Source organism: Euphorbia lathyris, chromosome 5 (assembly GCF_963576675.1).
Source record: "Euphorbia lathyris chromosome 5, ddEupLath1.1, whole genome shotgun sequence".
Taxonomy (NCBI): domain Eukaryota; kingdom Viridiplantae; phylum Streptophyta; class Magnoliopsida; order Malpighiales; family Euphorbiaceae; genus Euphorbia; species Euphorbia lathyris.
Window position 1 is genome coordinate 83,625,683 of NC_088914.1, and position 23,813 is coordinate 83,649,495.

Here is a 23,813-nt window from a genome sequence, read left to right on the forward strand (position 1 = left end):
ACCTGGGAATTTGTATGGCAATTATCATGCTTATAATATGAGAGCTGATGTTCCAGGGATAATTCAAGGCAATAATCATAAATTAAGGTTGAGAGCTAATATTTTGTCAAGAGAGGTTAGGTGGCAGCCCCCTGTTTTGAACTTTTACAAGCTTAATTGCGACGCATCATTTTCAGTCAGGTCGTTATAGGGCTTTTTTGTATGGTGGTACGGGATTGTAATAGCTTGGTATCATGTTTGGTGAAGGTCCAATTGAGTCTACTATTTCTGCATTTCACGCGGAATTAATAGCAATTCTTTGGTCGTTACGCATGGTTCAGGATTGTGGAGATCAAACCATTTTAATTGCATTCGACTCTGTTTCAGCTATCAATTTAGTGAAAAGAGGTCAAATTTTGCCAAATTGGTTGGGTCTAATCTTAGGGGATATTTTTGAGGTTGCTCGGGCATTCCTCAATCGAGTTCGTTTACGGTCTTTCTCTTATATGGAAATTCTTATGTTTCTTCTTGTATTTAGAATGATGTGTTGTTTCTTTATTCATAATATAAGTTTTCGGATTATAAAAAATGACATAACATATAAGTATAATAAAATAGTTATCATACAATTTTTTAGAGTTTTAAATTTTATTTTGTGAAACATTTAAATATTAATCAAACATTATGAATATTGGAATGATAAAATAAATTTTGTATAATATTTATAGAAATATAAAAAAATTAAGGAAAAAGTATAAAAATAAACTTGTTTTCTATCGGCATCCTTATGATTTAAAAATTTACAAACAAATACCCTAAATTTCATTCTGTTAACAAACACAAATCAAATTCACTCACTCTTTAACAAGTGACGGTCTTATCTTTAGTTACGCCTAATTTTTGGCATAATGAACCGGAATCTATTTGTGTTTTTTTTTTTTTTATGTAATCCTCATTCATTTATAAAACTTTAGCAAATTATCTAAAATAACCAATATAACCACTAAAACCATTTATAAAATTAATAATCGAATTTAATTCGAGATTTAGTTATCTATCTAATAACCAGATTAAATTAAATGCAAGACACGTAGAAATTGTTTTTTTAAGAGACGTAGATATTGTTCATTATACTCCCAATTTTCAGTTATTTTTCTTCTTCTCCAAGGCGGGAAATATCAAATACTCCCAGTTTTCTGTTATTTTTCTTCTTCTCCAAACGGTAAATATCAAATACTCCCAGTTTTCTGTTATCTTTCTTCTTCTCCAAGCGGGAAAGCTTTCCCAGTAATCTCTCATGGCTCCCGCAACTAACAACAATGCTAGCGGCAGTGGCACCTCAAAGGAGGAGGCGACGGTGAAAGTGCCGTCTAAGGACCCAAAGAAGAAGGACGACAAGAAGAATAAGGATTTGGTGAGTTAATTTTCACAATGCGAGGGGCAATTTTAGGAGTCGATATTTTTACTTGGAATTTGTGTCGTGACTTTGTGGTATCTGGCTAGTATAGATTCTTTCGGGTTTTGGAGACTTAGGGAGAATGGGTTAGGAAATTGAAGTCTCGTGAAGTATTGGGGTTTTGTGTTTTGTGCATATATATGGTGCTATGTTGGTTTACATTATACCTATGTGCTCTTTCATCTGCAGTCAGATGAGGACATCGCATTGAAGCAGCAGTTGGAGTTGTACGTGGAAAGGATTCAGGATCCTGATCCTGGATTGCAGAAGGTTGCTCTACAGCGAATGAGGTAATTCAAGAATCTGTTTTGCTTTTGTTTTTATTTTTGTTCAGGATCGTGATCCCTGTGGAAGTTTGTTTTTGTTCAAGAAGAATCTTTTACTTCTTGAACCCAATTAGTAATAATTGTCATAACCACAGAGGAATGAAAACGCAAAGATTTGTTTCCAAAGTAATTAAATGAATTAAGAGATTAACATATATGGGTGTCCTTTTTTTTTTGTATGGCTAGAAAACAGACCTGACATGAAAATGACCATTTTGAAAACAATGACCTGTCAATTGTGAAGCTACACTTCTGATATTCATGTATGACTACAATAGGGACTTGCACATACTTTTCATCTCTCATTGCTCCTAAATGGTGGGAGAAAATGCAAAATTCCAACTGTTAGGGTATATTGAACGACTGCGGATTTATGATATTATTATTACTGCAAGGTTTCATGGTGATTCTTTTTGTAGGCAGGAAATCCGAAGTGCTACAAGCTCAATGACTTCAGTTCCAAAGCCGTTGAAATTTCTTCGGCCACATTATGGAACTCTAAAGGCATATTATGATACAATGGTCCAATCAGAACAGAAGGTATGTATTGTGCTGGTGAGTGTCGCCATTTATCATGTCACTTTATTGTGGCTAACCGAGTTTTTCTTTCTAAATTGCAGAAATACTTGGCGGATATACTGTCTGTTTTGGCATTAACCATGTCTGCTGAGGGAAAAAGGGTATGCCCCATTATTTAGGAATTTTAAGCTGATACTATTTTCCCTTTTGAGTGATTGGGCTTAGCAAGCATGCTCATACATGGTGTTGGCAAACTTTGTGTCCCATAACCATTTTCCTTTTCCATTGGCATGTTTTCTCATGCATTTTGTATTGGGTAGAAAGAATTTCTAATTATTCTATTTTCTCTGTGTATATGTGAATCTCAAGCTCTTTTATATATCAAGTAATCACTTCCTTGTTTGACGAGTCTTTCAGGAGAGTTTGAAGTACCGACTACTAGGCTCTGAAACTGAAGGTGGCATTGGATCCTGGGGCCACGAATATGTCAGGTTGGCTTTAACATATGCAGAGCATTGTATTTAACGGTCGGAGTATTTATATTGAACATTGATTTACGGGCTGGTTAGGAAGTTCAATTATTTCTCTCTTGGTTAGAATTTGGGTTAAGTCTTACATCTGGGCTTGTTTTTTGGTCCTCTTTTACGCTCTCGTGTATCACCTTGGAACTTTATTGCTTGAGTTGTATCACTCATGTAGTTTACCTGATTTTTTGTTCTCATCATGCTTTCCACAATTTGCCTATGTATAATAGCATCTATATAATATGTCCACTTTTAGGATTCTTATATTCAGGTTTTAAAGTTGATGATACATCACACCTAATTCCGGTTTTAGTTTTAGCAATATGATCTAATTGATGTCAGGAACTTGGCTGGAGAATGTGCCCAAGAGTATGCAAAACGAAAGGTTAGAAAACTATCTTTTATAAATGATCTCAAATTACACCGTAAATGTTGTTAGTAATTCTTACAATGATTATGACATGTTGAATTGTGGAATGATGGAAGCAGTTTCCTCCTTATTTTCAATTCGCAGCTTAAATGATGTGCTGTTTTTTTTTTAATCTGGTAAGTTACCCAAACTTTTTGATGTCTTCGTTAGCTCTAAACAGTCTCATATGCACATCTTTTATTACTGTACAGAAGAAGGCTATTTTTTACTTGATGATTCCATATATATTTGTATTTTAGTAGCTATACCATGATGCTCAATCTTCTTCTGTACTTGTTTGGAAAGTAAATGTATAATATTATACAAATTTTGATGGTGTTTGCTGTCTATGATGTTGCAGAGTGAGGAGACTGCAATTGATGATCTAATGCAAGTTGTCATACAAATTGTTGCATTTCATTTGCAGGTAAATTAAATTTTGGCATCAGCATGTCTCTACCTGTAATGAGAATCGGCAGTTTGATTCTGATGTAAAGCAGAAATTCTTGTTTTTTTCTGTGATAAAATCTCCAAATGCTATGCAGAATATACAACCATTTCATGTCGCTGTCAAAAAACATATTGGTTTGTGTTTTTGCAGCATAATGCTGAAGCTGAAGCTGTTGACCTTTTAATCGAGGTAATGTGCAGTAGTATTTACTTTATATTTTCATCTATTGAAGTTTTATTTGTGCAGCATATATTTTCATCTTTTTCTTCATTTTTTTAAGCTTTAGAGGTCTTTGACTCCAGGTGGAGGACCACTTTATTTTGTTTGATCATGTTGACAAGTTAAATTTCAGGAAGACCTGCCTATACCTCACGAGTGCTGCAAGGTAGCTGAAATTGGCTTAATGTTGGTGAACAGACTAAAAAACATTCATCTTTCTGCACTTAGAATGCTATAACTGGCATTTCGAAACTGTTTTTCCCATTTTACTAATTTAAATGAAGTTGGCATGTATTTATTTCAATATTCAAATTATGTGGAAAGCTCAACTTTAAAGTGTATGTGGAATCAAGTAAGAATCTTATAATGCTTAATACATCATTTGCCCCCTGGACTTGTCCAAAAAGCTTGATTGACCCTTGAACTTTCAAAGTGTCCCGATAGCCTCCTGAACTTGCATAAAATGTTCAGTTAGTCCCTGAACTTGCTTAAAATGTAATCAATTAATCACTCGATTGTAAAAAAATAAGTTAAATGCGGAAGATGTGTTGCAGGCATCTTAAAAGGTAAAATGATCAAGGTCAGGTATGCGATTCTAATCTTGGAGAAGAAAAAGTTTTATAGTTGAACAAGTAATAACTTCTTTTTTAATTTGTTTTAATCTATTTTGTGAATTATGTAATAAATTTCTAAGGTACATGCAACACATCTTCTGCATTCAATTTACTCTTTTACAACAGAGTGATTAATTGATTACATTATAAGCAAGTTCAGGGAGCTAACTGAACATTTTATGCAAGTTCATGGGGCTATCGGGACACTTTGAAAGTTCAGGGGGCCAATCAAGCTTTTTGGACAAATTCAGAGGCAAATGATGTATTAAGCCGTCATATAATCTAATTCACTTAATGGGCCTTTTGGTGCTTGATAAAAGTAATGATGGATTATCTTTATTTTTTAAAATTATGTTATTCTATCAAGGATTCAAGATCAATGTGCATTTGTTATCTGTATTACTGATATTGACATTTTATGTGGTGATTGAATGCAGATATCTTCCCAGCCCAGATGATGTGCTAATTCTTTATACTGCGTACAAGATATATCTGAAATATGAAGAATTTTCAAATGCACTTCAGATTGCGCTGTTCCTGGATAACATGAAGGTTGGATCATTGTTGGAAAGTCTTAATTTTAGTATCTCAACTCAACTTCAAAGAGAGCCGATACATCATTAATTGTTAAATTTGATCTGAATTTCGTTGCTTTTTAATGATATAGACTTCTGGGCAGTGTTCAACTTCTGAATGATTGATTCAAATAACACTATCCTTGAAAATGTAATTGTTTTTTTGCTTACTGTTTCCAACAATTCAAATTTATTTGTTGCCAGTATGTGAAGCAAGTGTTTACAGTTTGTGATGACTTGCTGCGAAAGAAGCAATTCTGTTACATCATTGCTCGACATGTAAGTTATGAATTTTTTAATGCATGTGTGAGTTTTATAGCAGCACATGTCATTAGGTTATCTTTCTGTTCGCTGAAGACTTCCACTCATGCAGGGTATTACTTTTGAGCTTGATGATGAAATGGCTGCAAAGGATGAGGATAGAGAAGCATTGCAGGATATCATCAACAACTCAAAGTTAAGTGAAGGTTATCTAACCCTTGCTCGGGATATTGAAGTCATGGAGCCCAAATCACCTGAAGATATCTATAAGGTTTGAATATTAATGACGCAATTATACCTGGAAGCATATTTAATTGCAATCTCTTCAAGGTTTTTTATGCAACATCTGCTGATGTAGTTCAATGACACTTCTGTTAGCTTTGCCATTTTCATGAATTTCCTGCTTAATTTTGTGTAGGCACATTTACTTGAAGGTCGGGCTAGTACTGGTGCTAGTGTTGATTCTGCTAGACAAAATTTAGCTGCTACATTTGTCAATGCATTTGTAAATGCTGGATTTGGCCAGGTAAAGATTATCAAAGTTACATGGGAAGTGCCTTCACTAGTTTGTAGTTTATGTTGATATTGATTGTTGCATACATCACAGGATAAGTTGATGACCGTTCCATCAGACTCTTCTAGTGGTGTTTCTTCAGGAAATTGGCTTTTTAAGAACAAAGAACATGGAAAGACCAGCGCTGCTGCAAGTCTGGTTTGTATTCATTTAACTTTTAAATCACTCATCTAAGGTGGTTTGCAGATTTCTCACATCTGTTACTCATGACAGGGTATGATCTTACTGTGGGATGTGGACTCTGGACTTGCTCAAATTGATAAATATTTCCATAGCAATGACAACCATGTTATAGCTGGTGCCCTACTAGGAGTTGGAATTGTCAATTGCAGTATAAAAAATGATTGTGATCCGGTGAGTTATTATGCTTTTTGTGGAATTAGAACACAATATAAAGCTACTTAATGCATCTTTACAACATAAATTTCTATTTTCCAGGCACTTGCTCTTCTGCGTGATCACATAGATAAAGATGACTCATCTATCCGAATTGGGGCAATAATGGGTCTTGGAATTGCATATGCTGGTTCTCAGAACGGGCTGGTATTTTTGCTTCTCCTTTTGTTAGACGGCTGGTATCTAAAATTGGAAGTAAGTGTATTTTTGCCTGTGCTTTTGTTAGATGCCTGATTACCAAAATTCATTAGTGTATAGCTGAAATGCCTTTCTTGTATATAGAAGAAAGGTGGGTGGTTTGTATTTTCTTTATTAAATATATTTTTTTTCCACTTGAAGTTAATTTGTTGACACGATGTACAGATATGCAGGAGGTTGTCTCAGACACTCACAAGTGCAAAAACCCCCCTTGATGTAGTTGCATTCACAGCAATCTCTTTGGGCCTGATTTGTGTGGGATCCTGCGACGCAGATGTAGCAGATACTATTACATTTGCACTAATGTGCCGAAGCGCGTCAGAATTGCAGGAGCCTCTTACTCGATTCTTGCCTCTTGGCCTCAGTCTTCTATACCTTGGGAAACAGGTACATTTGATCTGCTTGAATCTTAATGAATGTTTTGTTTACTCATTTATTTATTTATTTTGCTTCACTTTTCTCTGTATCTCTGTATCAAGAGATACCATGCTAATATGGAATCTGTTCTTTGTTTAACAGGAAAGTGTAGAGGCAACAGCAGAGATTTCAAAATGCTTCACTGAGGAATTAAAAGAGTATGGTGATATGACACTGCTGTCATGTGCCTATGCAGGGACTGGAAATGTTCTCAAGGTCTGCAATCAATGTCTAACAGTTTTAAACAAAAGGTCTGCAATCAAAGTTACTGATTCCATTGTAATATAGGTTCAAAATCTTCTTGATCATTTCGCTCAACATCTTCTTGGTGAAACACATCAAGGACCAGCTGTTCTTGGAATTGCAATGGTGGCAATGGCTGAGGAATTGGGGGTTGAAATGGCAATTCGTTCAATGGGACATCTTTTAAAGTATGGGGAACAGAGTATACGTCGTGCGGTTCCTTTAGCTCTTGGTCTCCTCTGCATATCGAATCCAAAGGTACAAATCGTATTGTAGCTATCCAACGTCTTCCCGTTCTATCTAATAAACAATTTCAACGGGCAGTTGCAATTGAGCAGAGAAATTATATTAGTTTAAAGCTTTAGCAATGAAATTAAGAACTCTGGTGTCTTATCTTCTTACTTCCTCATTTTGCTTTTAATCTCTAGTCCACATATGTAAGCTGACAATTTAACCAGGTTTACTGAAGTGCATTCCAAATTGTATCAGATGATTGCAAATCCATCCCATTACATTGCTTTAAGGATAAGTGATAGGGACGTTGTTGTTTGGTGATACATTAAATTGTTTGCTTACTGAACTCTCTCCATCTACCAGGTTGATGTTATGAACACGTTGAGCAGACTTAGCCACGACACAGATTCCGAAGTTGCAATGGTAAATGAGATTTGCTAGACTAATAACTTTATCATCCTAAAAAGTTGTAACTGTTGCTCTCTGAAGGTTGCCAAATTTGTGTGAATACTGCAGGCTGCAGTTATGTCCTTAGGTTTGATAGGTGCAGGAACCAATAATGCTCGAATCGCTCAAATGCTTCGGAATCTTTCAAGCTATTACTACAGAGATGCCGGTCTTCTTTTCTGTGTAATGCTTCTCGTATGTTTATTTCTTGTGTATTTGCAATCATGCTTTGAGGTTTTACTTGAGGTTGATTTGATATGTCCTTCTCAGGTGCGAATTGCTCAAGGTCTTCTATATTTGGGGAAAGGCTTGTTAACTCTTAATCCATATCATTCTGATCGTTTCTTGCTATCACCGTAAGTACTTTCTTCCAGTCTCTGAAATCCTAGTTGTCAATCCAATCTAAGCTTCGGTTCAAATTCATGTCATAAAAAGTAAAATGGGTATCACAGTCTAGCAATTTCACGTTACATATATAATTTCACATTCTTGTGGTCTATATCTTTTCTTCCCTTGTAGGACGGCTCTTGCCGGTCTGGTAATTATGCTTCATGCATGTCTTGATATGAAAGCTATCATCTTGGGGAAATATCATTTTGTTCTCTACTTCCTAGTCCTAGCAATGCAGGTATGTTCCCGACTGGAAACTCGGTTCTGTTTTATGTGCAACCTTGTTGTGTTTATAGATGCACTAATTTTCTCCTGTTTGTCGTGTTATTTTTTGGGGTTACAGCCGCGAATGTTGTTGACTGTGGATGAGAATCTTAAACCTTTAGCAATACCAGTTCGTGTCGGAAAAGCTGTTGATGTAGTCGGTCAGGCAGGTCAACCCAAGACTATCACTGGTTTTCAGACCCACTTAACACCAGTTATTTTGGGTGCTGGTGAACGAGCCGAGCTGGCTACAGAGAAGTGAGAACTTCCCCCTTGAAGTGCTATCAGGACCTTAGTTTTCTTTTTGTCTGTACACATTTTAACAGTCGTGTTTCTCGTGCAGGTACATTCCTCTTTCGCCCATTCTTGAAGGCTTTGTCATCTTGAGAGACAATCCAGATTACAGGGAAGATAATTAGTCTTTGAATGCGGCTCAAAAGTGAGACTTGTCCGGTTGCTGATAGGTCATCGATGCCTAATATCTCGAGGCACAGGAAATCGAAATTTTGTACATGAAAACTAATAAATTGTAGTTTTGTAAATGAAATGTAAGAGGTTGAAGACATTAAACCTGATAAATTGTAGTTCTGTAAATGAGATGTAAGAGGTTGAAGACATTAAAACTGATAAATTGTAGTTCTGTAATGAAGTGTAAATATCAGATATGTAGGCTGTTACTTTTAGTTAACCATTGAGAAAACATAGGTAAAAACCGTTGCCCGAAAAATTTAATAAAAATTCGACTTTCCCAAACTTGATGGTGCAATCTTAGTACCACAGGCTTAGCTTAGGTACTCTTTTTTGTCTGCTCAGATTTGTATACAACTGATTGGGGCTTGAAAAGAAAATGACATTAGGTTCAGACTGATCCAGGTCTTTTAAAGTCCGCATATTTTTGGAATTTATTCGACATAGTAAGGGATGTCTTGGTCCGGTCCGTAAAATTTTAAGGGTAAATTACACAATAATCATACTGAAAATAATATTTTGTTTTTAGTCAAATGATTAACTTTTATATGAAATAGATCATATTTGTAATTTTTATTTTGAAAATGTCAGAGAAAAACAGTTTTTGTTTTTAAATTTAAACCGGATAACCTTCTTCAAATTAACTAATTATTGGTAACTTCCTAATTGACAAAATTAGAAATAAGATTTGTCATAACTATAAATTATTTATGAGATATGTTTTTCCATGTGATTTTCTCAAATTTTAATTCTTAAATATTTATTTTCTTAATTCTTAGTCCCATTTAACCTGAATATAGAGTGGGTTGGGCTTGGGATTTATGTCAAAACCCAAGCCCAACCCAACCCACCCTGAAGTTTTAATAATAATTTTAGTTTAATAAATTTTATATCCAAAAATAATTTCTTAAAATATTTTAAACACAAAAATATCCAAATCATATTAAAACTTTCAAAGACAAAGGAAGTTAGAAAACTCACCGTATAAAAGTTGACTTGTTAATAACTTTGTTGAGTTATTTGCTGTTCTTTTCTTTCTTTTGTTTTCTGTACTGGTTTGTAGAATAGGAAATAAATAGTTATAAAAAAAAATTCCTTCGACATATGATTTTATAAAATTGTTATAAATTTGAAGAATAGGAATCAAATTTGAGTTTTATTCATTTTATTTTCTTATAGAATTTATTTTTTTTAAATAGTGTGGGCGGGCTGTATTTTTTGGACGAGCCCAGTCCGGCCCGAGCCCGTACTTCGAAAGTTGCAGGTTATATTGGGTCTGGACAGAAGATATTATTAGTCAACCTGGCTAAGTCCGGCCCAATCCATGAACAAGTCTAGTCTAGAAGACCTAGCCCTTAGTTTTTATACTTTACTAGTCGAAAACCCGTGCGATGCACGAGGTATGAAACTTTTATATAATTTAGATAAATAAATAAATTAACATATTTACTTTTAAATAATTTTATATCATGCTATGAATTTTTTTATATTATGTATATTTGAAATTAATATAGATTTTTTAATGATAATTCAAATTAAATTAATTTTAAAAATAATTGACTACTTTTTTTTTATAGAATTTTAACTAAAGATGAATGATTTATTTATTTTTACAAAATTCAATGATTTGTACTTTTTAGAAATTTTAATACATTTTCATATTCCAAATATTCTGTCAAACAATAATAATAAAATAGCAGATTAATTAAGAAATATATTAGAATATAATAAAAAAACCAAAAATTGAATTAAACTATAATTAAAATTAAATATTATATTTACGATACAAAAGAATTACAATATAGGTTAAACAAAAATTGAATTAAACTACAATTAAAATTAAATATTATATCTACGATACAAAAGAATTACAATCTATGTTAAAATGGAAGCAACATCAATATATTAATCTATAAACTATTACAATCAATACTTTTCTAATGTTGCATATGAAGAAACTTTATCAATTCAATATGTTACATATAAAAAAAGCAAATTCGTAAGAATTAGTCACAAATTCATCTTGATGATAATTATTTTGGTTGATGGAATTTCATGATCACCAAGTATTCGAATTCAATTATTCATTCTGCTACAATAACCCAATATATCTAATTGAACCAGTTTAAGATGATGATTTCTCCTATTTTTATCTCGTAATATCTCATCAAGACATTCGATCAATTTGTTCTTCATTCTTTCACTATATAGAATATCAGTCATACTCGCAGATATCACTTATTTGACTTCATTAATATTTTCTAATAATTATACATTCTTGAATTTTGTAAGTAAGAAAAAAAAAACAAAAGAATTGAAAAAAAAATGAAGGGACGAAAAAGATAATTAGGAGAGAACCATCTTCCTCTCGGGTTTTTTTTTTTTAAATAAGAGAGAATATCGAGACATAAGCGTATAAAGAGGAGAGTGAAAATATTTTTTGTCTATTAATTAAACATTTTATTTTTTCTTAATGAAGTATTAAGTCCATTAATTAATTTTAGTTAATTAGAATTAAATCGCAATTGTAACCACTCAGTAAAAAAAACGTTTTATAATTAATATGTGAAATTAATTATATTAATTAGAATCATTATGCTCAACATTTGAGAATTTGAAGAGATTCAAATAATAATATTTTATTAATTAATATTTTTCAATAATTTGTCCTATGATCATATTTCATTTTCATCTGTTAAAAACTCTTGAAATACTAACAATTTTGTACGAACCGTAATATAATAGTTAAAAATTATATAAGCAAATGTGGCAAAAGCAATTATGTCAATATCCATAATTAATGTTCATTTTTAGGATTTTGAACATCAAAATCTATTTTTATTTACCTTGATTTTGAATTCGTATCTAGCATAATCCACATTCTTCAAGAATAAACATCTTATCAAGCGTATTAGACGCTTACAATCTCCTTGTCTAGAAAATTAGAAAAAAATAACTTCTTGATAATAATAATAATAATAAACTTCATTGTAAGTATAATATTCCAATATATCTTTAATATTTTATTTAGTATGTCTCAAACTTCAATGAACAACTATCGTGTGAAACTTTATATCTATTTGTACCAAAATGCATAAAAATAAAAAATACAATCCATATCAATTAGCTAAACTCAAACTAAAAAAATGAGTGGATTTCAACATGTTCCGAATTAGAAAAATTAATCTAACTTCAATTAAAACTAAAAATTGAGTTCATAAAAAGCCGAAAATCTAAATTTTAGTTAGAGTTAATAATCAAAACGATAACACCTAGGAACATATACTAAAAAAGAATGCAAATATACAAAATCTTTATTTTAGTCATTTTGAAAAATAAATAAATAAAAAAGAAAACATGGATAAGGTAGCGAGAGGTATGAAATCTGGATAATGACAGGAATGGAATTTCATCTCTGAAAGATGAAACTATAACAATAATTGTTTAATAAAAATAAAACAACAGCACAATTGAGAAAACCAAAAATTGAGTTCATATAAAGCCGAAAATCTAAATTTTAGTTAAGAGTTAGCAATCGAAACGATAACACCTAGCAACATATACTAAAAAATAATACAAATTTACAAAATCTTTATTTTAGTTATTTTGGAAAAAAAAAGACAAATAAAAAATAAAACATGGATAAGGTAGCGAGAGGTATGGAACCTGGGTAACGACAGAAATAGAATTTCATCTCTGAAAAATGAAACTATAACAACTATTGTTTAATAAAAAGAAAACAACAACACAATTGAGAACAAAAATAACTACAACATATGAAAAAAAATCGAATAATTACCTTGAGAAACATAAGAATTTCTTATAATTTTTGGCACTTTTGTGTTTTCTGATTTTAGTTGTTCATGCATCTTCTATTTCTGTCGGATTTCTTCAATTGAAGCTATCAATTTGGAAAAAAAAAAGACAAATAAAAAAGAAAACATGGAAAAGATAGCGAGAGGTATAGAATCTGGGTAACAACAGAAATGAATCTGAAAGATGAAACTATAACAATTATTGTTTAATAAAAATAAAACAACAATATAATTGAGAACAAAATAACTACAACATATGAAAAAAATCGAATATTTACCTTCAGAAATATAATACTATCTATCGTGACCAATGAATATAATGATGGAATACTATCTATCATGCTTTATATAGAAGTTTATTTGTGACTTTTGGATTTCCTTTGCTTTGTGTTTTTTCATCTTCCCGTAACTCTTGCTTTCTTTTATTATTTTAATTAATAGGCTAGTAATTATTTAATATATTATAAATATAAATTTGTTATTTTTAATTAATTAAATATTTATTTTTAATTAATTAAATATTTTAGTTCTGATTTTCTACTACGTTGACAACTCATCAAAAATACATCTAAAACACTTCTTCTTATTTCTCTCTGCTTCCGTAATTATATATAGTATAGATAAGAAAAACTAAGTAAAAGATCAAAGCTTTGAAACAATTTGTAGAGAACGAAACAGTTAGTAGTTATATTAATGTTAGAATACCATGTGGTTTGTTCTTTTTGCAAACGCAATATCATGGTTTAAAAACTTATAAATAAAGGTTTGTGGTTTATGCCATTTGTAAACTCAATCATTCGGTCAAAAAATGTTATTGTGGCTATTTATTCCAAAAGGTAGCAATTTAGAGAAACTAAAAAGTCCGACTTTTCAAGTTACCTCATATATAAGATCTGACTTTATAAATAATTAAACTATAAGTTTTTTTTAACCGAAAAATTAATTCACGCAATTCTAGTGGTTAAACTGCACAAACCGCAAATTTTTATTTACAAGTTTTAAATCGCAGGACTCTTGCAAACACAAATATTTTTTTTTTTTTACTTTACTCTTATTGTTAAAAGAGAAGTTGTGAAATTAATTTTGAAATCCCTATCGGTATTTTTGTTGAAAGATGGTAACTAAAAAAAAGACAGTATGTACTATTGTTGTAGATTTTTGAATTGAAATGAGATTGAAACACATAATATTTAAAAAAAAAAAACATTAGTCTAATTCTTAAATAGTGTATGATCTCTGTAATTCATCAATGGTGTTTAATTTTCCTTCAAATACAAATAAAATCATCAAGGCTCATAAACCTCCTGATTCTCAAAATCCATGCTGTTGAATTCATTTCCATTTCTATTTCCAGCAGAATTCCCATAATTATTAGCTGCAGGATAATAATATTTATTCTCCTTCTGCACATCATAATAATACTTGCCATTCTCCATAAATCTTGTATCACTCATCCCTTCTCTCTCTTTCTTCTTCTCATAATTAGCGACGGTTTCACGGCTGTTGGTAGTGCTTACTGGCTCATATCCATTGTCATTGCTGCTACTAGTGCTAACAAATTCATACCCATTATTCTTCTTGTCATCATTTTCCTTCTCATAGCTACTGCTGCTGAAAATCTCATTTTCACTATCTCCATTCCCATTGTAATTATTCTTCTGACCATTACCGACGGTTTCACGGCTGTCGGTAGTGCTTACTGGCTCATATCCATTTTCATGGCTGCTACTAGTGCTAACAAATTCATACCCATTATTCTTCTTCTTCTTCTCATTTTCCTTCTCATATCTGCTGCTTCTAAAAATCTCATTTTCACTATCTCCATTCCCATTGTAATTGTTGTTCTGACCATTAGCGACGGTTTCACGGCTGTCGCTAATGCTTACTGGCTCATATCCATTTTCATGAACAAATTCATACCCATTATTGCTGTTCTGATTTGCACTCTCATGGCTTTCGCTAGCAAGTTTGTAGCCATAGTTGTTGTTGTTGCTACTTTGAGACGCTTCGTCATCAAAGAGTTCAGTTTCGTCGGCATTGGGGGTGTTAGTGGCGGTGGGAAAATCCGTCGGTGATGGTGCAGGTGCGGGGGATAGAATTGGGGATGAAGTAGGGGAAGAGGAAATAGATTGATCAGCTTGTTGAGTAATAGTGGAGAAGTGGGTGAATTTGCTGAAGAACTTGCTTTCTCTGGCTTGGATTAAGGGAGAGGAGAAGAGGAATATTGCAAGGGAATAAAATAAGAGGGTTTTGGAGGAAGAAGAAGAAGACATTGTTAGTTAGAGATAGTGAGAAAGGTAGGGGATTGTATGGAAATTTTTGGGGGTTGAAGTAGGGGTTTTAATAGGAAAAGTGAGTATGTTGATTGAGGCGGGGATTGAGGAAATTTGGTGGATTTGTGGGGGTACCAAATTATGATAAAGTTTACATGTGTTTTCATTGAGAATGTCTAGTTAAAGTGGAGGCACTAATTTTTACTAGACACCCGGAAAAAAAAAAAAAAAAAAAGAAAAAGAAAAGTCCCACTCGATATAGGGTTGGGGAAAAAGAATCCGGTAATTAAACCAGAAATTGAAGAATCGTACCCGGAATCGATTACATGGTTTTGATAACCGAATCGGACCAGCCGGTTTAATCCGATTCGACCGGAACCGGTCATCATTTCGGGCCAGAGGTACTTCGGTTTTTAAATGCTTGAAAACCGACCAGAACCGTCTAACCCAGTCGGTTGAACCGTGACCCATCTGAACCGGTCACAGTTAACTGGACTGGTTGGGTTACATTGTATAATCAATAAAAAAAATTTGCTTTTCCAGAGATTCGAACATAGAACCTTTTAATAAGAAATGATTACTTAACCACTAGACCACTTATTAACTTGTGTTTAATTTTAACAATCTAGATATATATATAATCATATAAAAGGTAAATATTTAAAATATTATTTATTTATTATTAATTTTTATATTTCTATAAATATTATACAAACATTATTTTATCATTTCAATACTCATAATATTTTATTAATATTTAAATATTTCATAAAATAAAATTTAAAACTCTAAAAAATTTGTATAATAACTATTTTATTATACTTACATATTATGTAATAATAATACTAATTATTTAGTTTTAAAAAATATATAATTTATATTTTTTAGTCTTTTTATAAATTGAACTTTTATTATATTTTTAATTCATGATTGGATTATAAATTTAATATTTTTAATTTTATTTATATAATTTTTATAAGTTAAAATATGGATAAAATATTATTTTTTACATAATTTTTTTAGTACCGGTTGAACCTCGGTTAAATCCCGATTGAACCTCTAACCCTTAATCCTTTGTCTTTTTCGATTCTTTGACCGGTTCGATTTTGATAACCATGATTAAATTAAATTGCCGATTTCGATTTAAATATAGAAATCGATGATTTTGGTTCCTTAACCAAACGGTTTATGTATATATATAATAATAATAATAATAATAATAATAATTAATAGCTTTGATATTTTATATTTTAGAGAAGAGAACCGGTGTGACAGATTTATTTTAGTGTGACAATCCTTATTGTGTGACAAGGATCAATTTTGTAATTAACCAGGGGAGGTGGTAAATTTGTAAATAAAAGGAAAAAGAAAATTGTTTTATTTCTTTTCTTTAAAATACACTTTTCCGACTTTTCCAACTTCGTTTTTCAAAAACTTTTATACCGTTGGACTCGTCTTAATTAGACGGTCATTCTAAGATCCCAGAAGTTCAGGTAAAAAAAATTCCGGTGAATAGAATCCGGCGATCTGTTTTTCTGTGAGAAAAAATGTCTAGAAAATTTTTAAAAAATTCCAAAAAATATAAAACATCATTCTGAGAAACTTTAATTCTTGACTCAAAGTGAGATTCCTTACGTTTCAGTTCCAAATCAACGAAATCCGGCAATTAGGTGGGCGTTTTCTGGCGAGAAAACATAAAGTGCTCAGAAAATTCTCAAAAAATTCTAGAAAATGTAAAACATAGCTGGACCGAGAAACTTTAATTCTTGGGTCGAAACAGGATTTCTTACAGTTTAGTCCCAATAAAAACATTTTCTTAATTTTATCCATTTTACATGTTTCAACAATTTATTTGGGTCAAAACCGTAAGGAATCTCATTTTTAGCCAAGAATTAAAGTTTCTTAAAATGATGATTTACATGTTTTGGAATTTTTTAATAATTTTATGGGCACTTTTTGGTCCTACCTTTCAGCACTATGTTTTGGAATATTTTGTTGGAACAATATAAAAATTCTGTTGGAACAATATAAGTATTATGTTGGAACAATATAAGTATTCTGTTGAAACAATATAACTATTCTTTTGGAAAATTGATACACTGATTTGAAACAATTGGTACACAGATTTATTCTGTTGGAAGAATATAAGAATTAGAATTATTTTCTAAATAATATAACTAATATAAATTTGAAGATACTGTATTAAATACTAAAAAAATGAAATTGAAGACATAGATAATAAAATTGATTTGGAACAATTGGTAAGCTGATTTATTATGCTGGAACAATATAAGTATTATGCTGGAATAATATAACTATTTTGTTGGAAAAATTGGTAGACTGATTTATTCTGTTGGAACAATATAAGTATTATATTAGAACAAATGGTTTACTGATTTGGAACAATTTCGTACACTGTCGGAATAATGTAAGTAGGACAAAAAAAACGTATCCAGAAAATTATCAAAATTTTTTAAAACATGTAATACATTATTTTAAGAAACTTTAATTCTTGGCTCAAAGCGAGATTTCTTACGGTTTTGACCCAACAAATTGTTGAAGCATGTAAAATAGATAAAATTAAAAAAAAAATTATTGGGACTAAACCGTAAGAACTCCCGCTTCGATCCAAGAATTAAAGTTTCTCAGAATAATGTTTTATATTTTCTGAAATTTTTTGAGAATTTTCTGGGCACTTTGTTTCTCGCCGGAAAACGCCCACCTGGATTCCGTTCACCGAAAATTTTTTTACCTAAGTTTCAGGGATCTCAAAATGACCGTCTAATTTAGAGGAGTCTAATAGTACAAAATTTTCGAAAAACGAGGTTAAAAAGGTCGGGAAAATATATTTTAAAGAAAAGAAATAAACCAATTTTCTTTATCCTCTCTTTCCTTTCATTTACAAATTTGCCACCTTGCCTTTTTCAATTATCATCAAAACTACATAGTTTTGTTATGTCACACAATAAGCTTCTTGTCGCACTGGATCTCACCCCTTATATTTTATATTTGAATGAGGACTTTGATTTAGTTGTAATAGAATTGATTTTGTTCGAATATTTAAAATTAAATATGTGTATTTTAAAAATGAATTTGTATGATTTATTTGAGAAAATATTTATATATTATTTTTTTAAAGCTATTCATATATTGATGGATAATATCGTTATTGTACAGGAAATGGTTCACTCAATGAAAGTTAAAAAGGGAAAGCGTGGTTTTGTGGCTTTAAAACTTGATCTGGAGAAAGCCTATGATCGGCTTTCTTCTTGAGAGTCTAAAGAGAGCTGGGATCCCGGAGAATTGGAGGAGGTTAATTGAGGTTTGTATTACTTCTCTAGTGTTTCAAGTTATGATAAATGGGGATATGTTCAATAATTTTAGTCCTTCCGGGGGCATTCGTCAGGGTGACCCTATGAGCCCTTTCTTGTTCGTTATTCCTATGGAGAGGTTAACTCACCTTATACAGGAGGCTGTGGTCACTGGGAGTTTTCATCCTGTGTCCATTAACAGGTTTTGCCCCCGGTGACACATTTGTTTTTTGCGGATGATGTGATTATTTTTGTCGAATGAAGTGAGAAGCAAATTGGTGTGATTATGGAAATCCTCAATTGTTTTTGCTCAGCTTCAGGAAAAAAACTTAACATCTAGAAATCCCGGATGCTTTGTTCTAATAATATGGAACAGGGTTTCTGTAAATGGTTGAGTGATTTGTCGGGCATTTCTCTTATAAAATCTTTGGGAAACTATCTTGGGATCCCTCTCCATAGTGATAGAGTGTCGAAAGCATCTTTCAATGATGTTTTTGACAAAATTAATAGTAAGTGTGCTAGTTGGAAAGCAAAATCACTTCCTCTTGCGGGTCGTCTTACTTTGATTCAGTCAGTGAACTACGCGACACTTAATCATATTATGCAAGCTTGTCGTCTTCCTGGACCAGTTCTTAACGGTTTAGATAAAATCAATCGGTGTTTCCTGTGGGGGGGGGGGGGGGAGACTCGGTGGAAGGGAGGAAAATTCATCTTGTTTCTTGGAAGGAGGTTTGCCAACCTAAAAGTCTGGGTGTCCTTGGGATTAGACACGCCAGGGATAATAACAAAGTGTTGTTAATGAAACTCCTTTGGAGAATGTGGCAATCTCCGTCTGCTCTGTGGGTCTAGCTCCTTTGCGGGGAGTATATGAATGATATGATTTTTGGGGGGCAGAAAGAAAAAGTTCAAGTTTGTTCCTTTTTATGGAAAGGGGTTAATGCGGTTTTTTCTGAGTTTTGCACTGGTATTGGATGGTCGGTTGGAAATAGAAGATCAATTAGTTTTTGGAATGATGCATGGCTAAGGAAGCAGCCTTTGTTGGAGATTTGTTCTAGTCCTCCGCCTCCGGAGTTTCAAAATTGGAGAATTGCGGATGTTGTGGCTGAGGATGGAGAGTGGGTTTGGTCTAAATTTGATCTTTTCTTCAGTCTTGAAACTCTCTTGAGAATCCGAGGAGTTAAAGTTAGCAGCTTGGAGGAAGATGGCGATACTCGTTGTTGGACGTTTACTAATAACGGTGCTTACTCTTGTAAATCTTCTTTTGAGGCCTTCAATCAGGATATGGATGTTCCTTCTTCAGACCTTTGGAAGGTTATTTGGTCCCTGAAGGTTCCTTATCGTATTAGGAGTTTTCTTTGGCTCTGCGCTAAGAATAGGCTCCTGACGAATGTTGAAAGAAAAAGACGACATTTGGTAGACTCTGATGCTTGTAGTATATGTAAAGCTCATGCGGAAACCAGCTGTCATTTTCTTAGAGATTATTCTGGGAGTAAGGCCGTGTGGATAAAAGTTTTGCCTGAACAATGTCTTTCTGCCTTCTTTTCCTATTCGGAACAAGACTGATTTAGGGAGGGTGTTGAAGGGAAGATTTTGGCTGAGCTCAAGCATGGAGCAATTGTGTTTGTTGTGGTCTGCCACCAAATTTGGCATTGGAGGAATGCAGAGGTGTTTGGAGAAGGAGCGGTTGTCATTCCTAATTTGTTAGAGTTATTCTTCAGGAAAGTAAAATCAATTGTTGAGAGTTTTAAGGTTGATAGTTTAGCAGGTTCTATCCAAAGGACAACTGTTCATCTGATAGACTGGGATAGACCTGGTGAGGGGGTGGTGAAGTTGAATACCGATGGGTCGTGTAAAGAAAATGGAAGAATTGTTGCCGGCGGTGTTTTGAGAGATGTTGGAGGTGCTTGGTTGTCAGGTTTTGCTCAGAATCTGGGTTTGAGCTCTGGGGTTTCGTTTCTGGGCTTAGGATGGCAGAGGATCTAGGGATTAGGAAGCTGCTCGTGGAGTCAGACAATATCAAAACAGTCAATTTGATTTCTGATAAAAAGGGCTCTGTGTTTAGGGAGCCAGAATTTAGTTAAGGCTATTAGAAGGATTTGCTCATCTTTCCATAATATCAACTTTTTCCATGTTTACAGAGAGCAGAATCGGGTGGCAAATCGGCTTGCTGCAAAAGGCCATTAGAGGGCTTTGGGCGTCTCTATTTTCTCGTCTCCCCCTGACTTCCTTTTGTCTTTGCTTTCGGAAGATAATGTGGGAGTTAGCATTCCTAGGCTAATCTCGGGCTAACTTGTTATGGTGTTTTATTTTTTTTTTCTTTTCCCTACTAAAAAAAGTATATATTATTTAGGTTTATTTTTTTAAAGCTATTTGTATATTATTTAGGTTTAGATAAAATTATAATAAACTATTATTTGCAGTTGAGCTAATTTATATTAAAACCTACACAGTTGCAGATGATAATAACTCTTGAAGTAGTTAGATAGTACTCATTATATCGGGTTGTTCTATCATTTGGGTCACAATCTTTGCAATCTAACTGCCTATTGTGATTCAGACAGGGGAAGGCACAAAGTCACTCGTAAGAGTGTTACATGTTTTTATATCTTTTTAGGAGGATCACTTATTTCTTGGAAATCCAAAAAACAGACAACAATAAGTAAGAGCTCAACAGAAGCTGAATAGCATGCCATGGCCACAACAACTTGTGAGCTTAAGTGGTTATCTTACTTGCTTCTAGAATTTTAAATTCGAGTTCAGTTGCTAATTGATTTGCACTATGACAGCTAAACAATACTTCATATTGTAGCAAATTTTATTTTCCATAAGAAGCTGAAACATGTTTGACATTGATTATTATATAACTCGAATTTTTGACACGAATCTTTTATATATAGCTTCTGTAAATAGCTTGCATATTTATTTACGAAGCTTCTTCCTTCCATTCATATGTTTCAAGCTCTAAATAAGATGGAGATGTTTCTTTGTTGAGGAATGTATTAGAAATAATATAGACCTTTGTATTATAAACACATCATTCTGTTAGAGATTAATATTAGATATATAATTGAGCCTTAACTATCAGCTTTCAAAAGGTTCCATGACATGGTATCAGAAGCTCTAGGATCAAACGGTCGAGGGTTCGAGTTTTGATGGTTGTTCAAAAACAACATATAGGTTATTTTTATTTTTTTAATCTTATCCCATTAAAGTTGGAATTGCTGGACTTCATGATTAGTTTGGCAGTTGGGTTAGTTAGTGATGACTAGGACAGAGAGTGAAAAAAAAAAAAAGAGTTAGTGGGATGGCACACTTCATTATTACTTTAGGTTTTATGTGCTTTCCCTTTTATTAATTAGTTTGCTTTCTCTTTTAACAGATTTGCATATACATTTTTTACCTTTTCTCAAAATAAATTTACTTATGTGGTTTTGAATTCTAAACTTTTTTAGATTTGTTATATTCTTCGGATTTGCTGTTTAAATATAAACAATTTCATATTAAAAAAAAGGGGTTAAGGTACAAAAAATACTCCTAACGTTTTGGATCAGGAGCAATTTTACCTCTAATGTCTAAAATGATGTAACTTTACCCCTAACGTTTATAGCTAAGAGCAATTTTACCCCTAACATTGATAATTTAGGTCAATTTCAGACACTATTGTAGAATACAGATATTTTTGTTCTTTATTTTACACCAATTGCATATCAATTCGTTCTAAAAACGGATTTCATGTTTTTTGTAATTTAATAATAGAATTGGAGAGTAATATTTATAAATTCGGTGGATTTTTTGAATTTTTTTGCCTAATTCGTACAAAAGACAGTATATTTATTGTTTTTTATTTTTTTCACATCCCAATATATGTTTGTGATTTGTTATGATAAAATGACACACGTGTGAAGTGTAGATGACAAGATTCACGACCGAGAAGACAGTTTGATGAATTATTTCTCAAATTGATCCAATTTATCAACGTTAGGGATAAAATTGCTCTTTACTTCCAACGTTAGGGATAAAATTGCACCATTTTAGACGTTAGTGGTAAAATTGCTCATGACCCACAACGTTAGTGGTATTTTTTCATCTTAACCCTAAAAAAAGGTTAATATATTACAGTTGGGGTCAAAATTAATTTGTAGGAATTAAATTAGAAATTGATCTTAATCGAAGGTTTTTGCAAAGTTAATATTTGAACTTCTTATAGATAGCATATTGTTATAGTTAGGGATGTAACTAGGACCGACGAGGAAGGGTTCGTCCCATTTATATTCCTAGTTATAGTCTAAAATAATCGTGTATTTTTGTTGGATTAATCATTTTGAAGGTGATTGGACATTGTTTTAGATGAGTATGTTTTATCAATAAAAATTTTACATATACAAGAAATTTCTTTGATACGTAACTTAAATAATCCATGGTTTTTATAATTCAAGCTAATCTTAATTAGTATTGAATCTAATGCTACTGTTTTTTAATGAAGAATTCAATATTATCAATACAATATACTTAAAAATAACTATTTTATACGAAGAAAGTACTATTTCTCTCGATCTTATTGTATTTTGTTGATTGATTTTTATACTAAGCTCTTACATATTTTTAGGGATAATTCAAAAAAAAAATCTTTACTTTACTCATTTGTAGATAGGTGCTTTGTGGAGTTTTTGTTATTGTAAAAATAAAATTGAAGTGCTCGCACGTTTGCAAAACCAAAAACTTTTAAATTTATTCTACCAATTTGACAATTGATAACTTCAAAATAAATAAAAAAAATCAGGAATTGATGATAATCAATTTTAATTCTTCAAGTTTTTAGTCTTGAGGTCATTTAGATGTTGTTTATTAGAAGAGGATGATAAATTAATGTTTAGAGAAAATACGCTTCAAAAATAATGATTTTAGAAAATAAAAAAATATTATTCCATAATAAATATGGTACTAAATAAATTTAATTTTTAAAATTTTATATTTAGAAATAATCAATTGTCAAATTAACAGTATCAATCCAAAATCATTAGTTTTTCAAACGGACGAGAATTTTTTGTTTTTTTGCAAGACATAAATCCACAAACGTGAATATGTAAATCAGTAAAATCATATTAATTATTTTTGAAATTATTCCTACTTTTTATTCAATTAAATATTTCTATTATTAATTACTTATTTTAAAGTATAAACTGTTTGTTAGAAAAAAATAAAAGAATCAAATCAACAATGAAAGAAAATACAAAAGTTTATCTTATTATTATTATGAATTTGGAAAGAGGAGTGTTTTAAAAGGAAGAAATTAGATTTATTAAAGTTGAATGTTGAATTGCGTGATAATCGGAGCTTATCATTTTAAGCCTTTTGACTTGTGTCGCAGCAGGTGGACAAGTTGACTATTGTTCCACTAACTCAGGGTGAGAAGATGTCGGTTAGAATAATTTTGACATACGGCCTGTTTG

At 32.1% G+C, this 23,813-nt stretch overlaps 2 protein-coding genes across 2 annotated transcripts; one reads left to right on the plus strand and one right to left on the minus strand.

Annotated features, from left to right (window-relative positions):
- The first annotated feature begins 1,193 nt into the window (after positions 1–1,193).
- Positions 1,194–9,195, plus strand: LOC136230539 (26S proteasome non-ATPase regulatory subunit 2 homolog A-like). The gene is made up of 25 exons (XM_066019620.1): positions 1,194–1,393; positions 1,625–1,725; positions 2,181–2,301; positions 2,382–2,441; positions 2,698–2,771; positions 3,147–3,189; positions 3,575–3,640; positions 3,815–3,853; positions 3,967–4,049; positions 4,935–5,049; positions 5,277–5,351; positions 5,446–5,604; positions 5,752–5,859; positions 5,941–6,045; positions 6,121–6,261; positions 6,346–6,450; positions 6,667–6,888; positions 7,021–7,134; positions 7,207–7,419; positions 7,759–7,818; positions 7,912–8,025; positions 8,113–8,198; positions 8,362–8,470; positions 8,576–8,754; positions 8,840–9,195. The coding sequence occupies exons 1-25, from the start codon at positions 1,277–1,279 to the stop codon at positions 8,913–8,915; spliced, it is 2,685 nt and encodes an 894-aa protein (XP_065875692.1). The 5' UTR covers positions 1,194–1,276; the 3' UTR covers positions 8,916–9,195.
- A 4,796-nt stretch (positions 9,196–13,991) lies between these two features.
- LOC136230044 (uncharacterized) lies at positions 13,992–15,084 on the minus strand. The gene has a single exon (XM_066018980.1). The coding sequence runs from the start codon at positions 15,050–15,052 to the stop codon at positions 14,066–14,068; it is 987 nt and encodes a 328-aa protein (XP_065875052.1). The 5' UTR covers positions 15,053–15,084; the 3' UTR covers positions 13,992–14,065.
- Between the last annotated feature and the right edge of the window lie 8,729 nt (positions 15,085–23,813).

Excerpts from the sequence above, each read along its gene's own strand:
- LOC136230539 (XM_066019620.1), top strand. The coding sequence starts at position 1,277 with ATGGCTCCCGCAACTAACAACAATGCTAGCGGCAGTGGCACCTCAAAG. Across the intron at positions 2,302-2,381 it reads TGGTCCAATCAGAACAGAAG|AAATACTTGGCGGATATACT; the intron begins GTATGTATTGTG and ends TCTAAATTGCAG. Across the intron at positions 2,442-2,697 it reads TGTCTGCTGAGGGAAAAAGG|GAGAGTTTGAAGTACCGACT; the intron begins GTATGCCCCATT and ends CGAGTCTTTCAG.
- LOC136230044 (XM_066018980.1), bottom strand. The coding sequence starts at position 15,052 with ATGTCTTCTTCTTCTTCCTCCAAAACCCTCTTATTTTATTCCCTTGCA.